This window comes from Crocodylus porosus, unplaced genomic scaffold (assembly GCF_001723895.1).
Source record: "Crocodylus porosus isolate Cpor-Errol unplaced genomic scaffold, CroPor_comp1, whole genome shotgun sequence".
Lineage (NCBI taxonomy): Eukaryota > Metazoa > Chordata > Crocodylia > Crocodylidae > Crocodylus > Crocodylus porosus.
This window is the reverse complement of record NW_017728906.1, coordinates 58,038,312-58,043,337: the sequence shown is the minus strand read 5'-3', so window position 1 is coordinate 58,043,337 and position 5,026 is coordinate 58,038,312. Positions and strand designations below refer to the sequence as shown.

General features: G+C 37.0%; 1 protein-coding gene across 1 annotated transcript in view; it reads left to right on the top strand.

Annotated features, from left to right (window-relative positions):
• POLA1 (DNA polymerase alpha 1, catalytic subunit) overlaps positions 1-5,026 on the top strand; it is a 296,489-nt gene extending 291,463 nt beyond the window's left edge. Inside the window, exon 37 of the mRNA XM_019529154.1 lies at positions 3,727-5,026. Within this exon, the coding sequence (XP_019384699.1) occupies positions 3,727-3,902 (176 nt within the window). The 3' untranslated portion in view covers positions 3,903-5,026. The remainder of the gene's footprint in view (positions 1-3,726) is intronic.

Below are 5,026 nucleotides of genomic sequence, written 5' to 3'. Positions count from 1 at the left end.
CTGAAAAGGTGCATTATTGATTAAATTCTCATTTAGAAAGAAAGTGTGAGCTTTTATATGCATCTTTAAGTTAGATGGTATGGTAACTTGAAGGTATTGACTAGCTGTGTGATATACAGCGGTCACAGTTGTCTTTTACTAAGAGGAGCACAGAGTGATGCTGGTTGTCATTCTTACTCTGCTGTGTGGCAGCGTAAATAGTCCCCTTTCTAACCAACCTGGTGGGAAAAGTCAATATCCCATCAGCAGAGGAGGTAAACACATCAGGAGCTGTGTCCTCTCTCATCTTCCCCTGCTCTGTATTACTACAGTTCTTTAAATCTGTTCTCCCCAGTTATCAGATGCACTTGTGTCATTCAAATGCATGGTATTGCTGTACTGCAGATAGGACTGCAGTCTGAATTTAGTAGTATAACATTGTGTTGTTTCAAATATTTTAGGATTAAGACTCTAAATTACCTCCATTAATTTTCATTGTAGCTCCTATTACTTCTCCTTCCTCAGTCCACTTTTCCCTTTACATAAATAATTCCATCTAAATTTCTTTGTAATGCATTTAATGGAAATTTTCAGAATGGTTACTGTGAACAATGAATGTTTAGGTCTTGGGAACAAAAACTAGAATTTCTACCAGTGGAATGAGTTGAGACTGATTTTGAGTTATATATATGGCTGTATTTTCATTTGCTGCTTAAACATTGTTTTATTTTTTTGTCTGGTTGTTCTCATGATTAATGCATCCTCCTGTTCTTTTCATATGTACCAGCTGGCTCTGTACATTGATGCACTTCACCTTGGTCCCTCCTGAGCTCTTTGAAGCTTTAAAACAATTTTAGCCTAACTTTGAACTTTGAATTTGAACACACATAGTTTGGTGCTTTCATCAAAAATTCCCCTAGCTGCAAAAAAGCCACATTAACATATGATGTGTTGTAGTAAATTATAGGCTACTTAATGTTTCTGAAATATTTTTGGGGTGGGGTGCACATTGGGAGGGAATAATGTACTGAGTTGCTACAGTTTGTGGTAGTTTATTTTTAATTAGGCCTTAGATATAATTAGTTTCTAGGTGCTATAATGATTCCAACCTAATTAAATTTCTAAACAGAGTTTTCAATCTCTTTATGGTAAATTTTAAGTTCTTTTAAGGCCAGTAATAAAAAGTAATGTTATTATTAGCTGAGTGGTAACAAAAAGCAATTCAGTGTAGGTCATGATACTGAGATTGCTCAAAATGTCCATGAATATATGACTTTAAATAGATATGTGCCTAAAATTAAGCATGATGGTAACTCTTTACAGGTTAGAGCTGTCTTCATTAGACTTATTTGTAAAGTACTTACAGAAGAACTCTGAACCGAGATAGATACTTGTTTGAACTATCATGATCATTTGGAAAAGAAGAAAAATGTAGCAGGTTGAAAACATAAATGTAACCATCTAAGGATATGGATCAAGAAAATTATCAACAATGCATGAGGTTAGATATATATTTTATCCAGTGATTAGGCTGAATCTATCTTGAAAAAAATCTGTAAAAGACATGGATGCATTATAGCTTCTTTTTAGAATTCAGGGCGAGGGGCAGCAGTTTCTCAAGGTTTTTCCCAAGGCCTCCCATACTACATGAGTCGTTTAGTCACTTGGATAGGAAACAACCTAAACCAATGGAATGTCTTTACTTAATGTGCTGCAGGGGTAGAAGCCTCTTGTTTTCTTCCCCCATACAAGTGGACTGAAAGTTACCAGAGGTCCCTCCAAATTTGTAACTGCTGTGCGTCTAGAAATGAACTTACTGCCCTTGAAGATGATTTATTTTTAACAAACTTGAAATATAACAATAACTGTTGTTTAAAAGGTAATAGCTGTAGTTTATTTTTATGTTGGATATTTACTGTGTTGTATTTTTCCAAGAGAATTAGGGCAGTGAAATGCTCAGTACAGTGCTGAAACTCTTCTAAAGGACAGTCAGAAGTGAGATGGAACAGCTGTTGCAGGGCAATATTGATGTGTAATAGACACGCTATGTGGGGTGCTTGCGAGATGCATGCTTTCAGTAATACCTAAATGGATTGAGAGCTGCTCACACCTGAGAGGTTGCCCGTCTCCCTGTGTTATGCTGCCAAAAAAGTTTCCATTGGCAGTGATGCTTCAGCTGAAACTCCCCTTATCTTCCCACCCCGCTTATCCCTGCCAAAAACTGAGGACGTGTTCTCTGGAAAGGACCTTCAATTGTGGAAATTATTTCCTTTCTCTATATCCACTAATCCAAACTAGTCTGAATCTGCCGCCCTTCTGAACATGCTACAAGGCCTTTTGAATCTACCTGTTTTTTTTTAATAGAGAGGACGTGGTTGGAATCAATGTTGTTTTGGAAAGGGAAGTATTGTTAGACTTGATCTTTCTCCACTGAATTACTCTTTGCATGAGGCTCTGGTGGTTTTGACACTTAGTTGGGTTACATTTTCATTTTTAGTAAAGGCATGCATATCCAAGAATCCAACACCATTTATTCTTCCATGGTGTTGTAGAATTAAATTAAGCAAATAAAGCATCTTGACTTTGCCAAGGCAGACAAGGTTCTTTGGGTAAATCTGATATCATTTTTGCCAACAAATTCATACAATGTTCTAATTGCCTTTTTTGTTGCTTGTTTCATCCTTCAGGGGTCTCTTCACAAGCACATGAAACAAGCACATGGCCATATTCACTGGTACCTCAGGAGAATCTTGTTCTGTGTATTGTAGGTAGAGGTAGGATGGTGGGCAGTTCTGTGTTGTTAGTCTGTACGAAGTTCCTTTCCTTCAGTCAAGGGTCTCAAAGTACTTTAGTATAAGTATTATCTCCATTCTGTCAGTGAGAAAATGTAGGAACACTTTGACCTGCCCAAGGTATTCCAGATATGTGGTGTATAAGTAAGGAATAGGAACTAAGTGCGAGATCGTGGCTTCATTGAAATTGATAACAAAATCCCCATAGATACCTGGCTCTATTTTGGACCCTTTACATTGCAACAAAATGTTGGACCACTGTGTGACGCTGGGTCAGTGAGGGGGCATTCTGCAAGGTGGAAGATGGACAGGTGCTCTTATATTTGTAATCCCATGATGGACATGGGTGGGGGTGCTCAATCTCTGGTGACAGAGTATTTTTGTTGCTGACAAGTATTTCAAACTCAGTCCCTGCAATGGCCACACGTTTGACCTTTCACCATTTGTTTTTAAGAGTTTTATAATAGAGGTTTAGAAGGTCCGAAAAAAGTGACTCTCCTGTCTCCAGTTCCAATCACTAGACTCCACTACTTCATCTGTGAGGTGAAATTCTACGTTCTGTAAATAAACATTTCTGAATGAGCACTGGTACTGGTATTGGTTGAATCTCCACTTGACTCTCACTTAAGCAGGTTACTGGACAAGCAGTGCCTCATATTATTTACTCACAGGAGTTCCTGTGCCAATTCAGTTGCAAGAATAGTAGACGGGCTTTGATGAACAGGATTTGGTCTCAGAGTTGCAAGTTGGCCTTCACTCTTAATCTTGCTGAGAAGGATAGGTGAAAAATGAGAAGCAAATAACAAGTCTGAGGATATTGGAGCAACTTTTGGTTTTGTGTTTTAGTCCCAATATATTTTGAAAGGTTAAAGTTTGTAATACCAGCTAACATAAAATATTTTTCTTGGTGATCATCTAATGTGTGTATATGTTCTCTCATTTATTTTTCCTTTAGTGTGGGCAGAGAAGAACTTAGCCTTAAAGAAAATAAAGGAGGTCTACAAAAAGCTGAAGAACACAGTAGACACCTTTCTGTCCATGAGTAGCTACTCTGAAGTGAACCTCGGCAAGCTCTTTCAGACCATCTGTATAGGAAAATCTGTGGGAGATGCCAGTAATGAAAGACAATAATAAAGTAAATAAAGAGGGAGAAAGGTTTGGTTTTGTTAAAATAATAAGTACAATCAATCCCCTCCTCTTTCTCTTTATTCTTCCCATTTAAAATAATACAATTTTGATTTCACCATTCGTCAAATACATGTGTATTTTGCCCACTCAGTGGAGAAAAAGTGAAGATAAAAACAGAATGTAGTGATTTCCTAGACACCTGGTAGTTGCTTTTTCAATACATATATTTTATTGTATATTTAGACCTATGAGAGAAAAGGGGGTGGAAGGAGTGCTGCTTTAATTGAATAATTCCCAGTGAGAGTTGCTGGAATGTAAGTGATCCTAGACTTTGCTCCAGGGTATTTAGTAGAGGTGCTCTCAGGAAGAGAGGTTAGTAGAGGTCTCAGTAGGAGCACTAATGTTTTGCCTTTTCACAGTTTATCTACTTCTGAATCATAAACATACCAATTAAAAACAATGCTAAACCTAAATGCCTCCTAATGTCCTAATACTTTCTTCTGAGCAGGGGTTAGGGTGGTCTTTACTACTAAGATTTCTATATATAAAGCAGTGAGCAAGCAGTGACAGTTTTATAACCTACAGTTAACAAAAATTAGACAACAGTCGTCTCTGTGTTAAATTTAACACACAGACAAGTGTTGTCTTGCCATTCTTAAGATAGGTATACTATGGAGTTGACTCCAGCTAGAACCCCACACAGTAAATGCAGATCTAACTTTATTCCACAAAGAAAAAAGGTTGATGTAAACTGTCAGTGAAAACAAATGTGCCTACAGGGTTCCAGCAAATACAGCTTAGAAACCGGGGTTGCAGGAATAGGGGGGTGGCCAGGGTAAGTACTGCTTTGTAATAAGTACTGTGGTCATATTGAAGTTTTATTGGTTTTTATAAGCAATTGCATTGTCTGTTCAATGACAGTAAAATAAGAAACAAAAAAAATATAATAAATATGGTTTCTTCTTTTACGTGGGAGTAAAATTAAAGTTGTACTTTTATATAACGTTCTTAGGTTTGCGATGTCAGTATTTGTAAGACTATGAGACTCTTTTAAAAACATGTAACTATAGCCAATGTAAACTTTTGTAATACTTGAAAGAAAAATAAAGTTTTCTAATGAAAAAGAA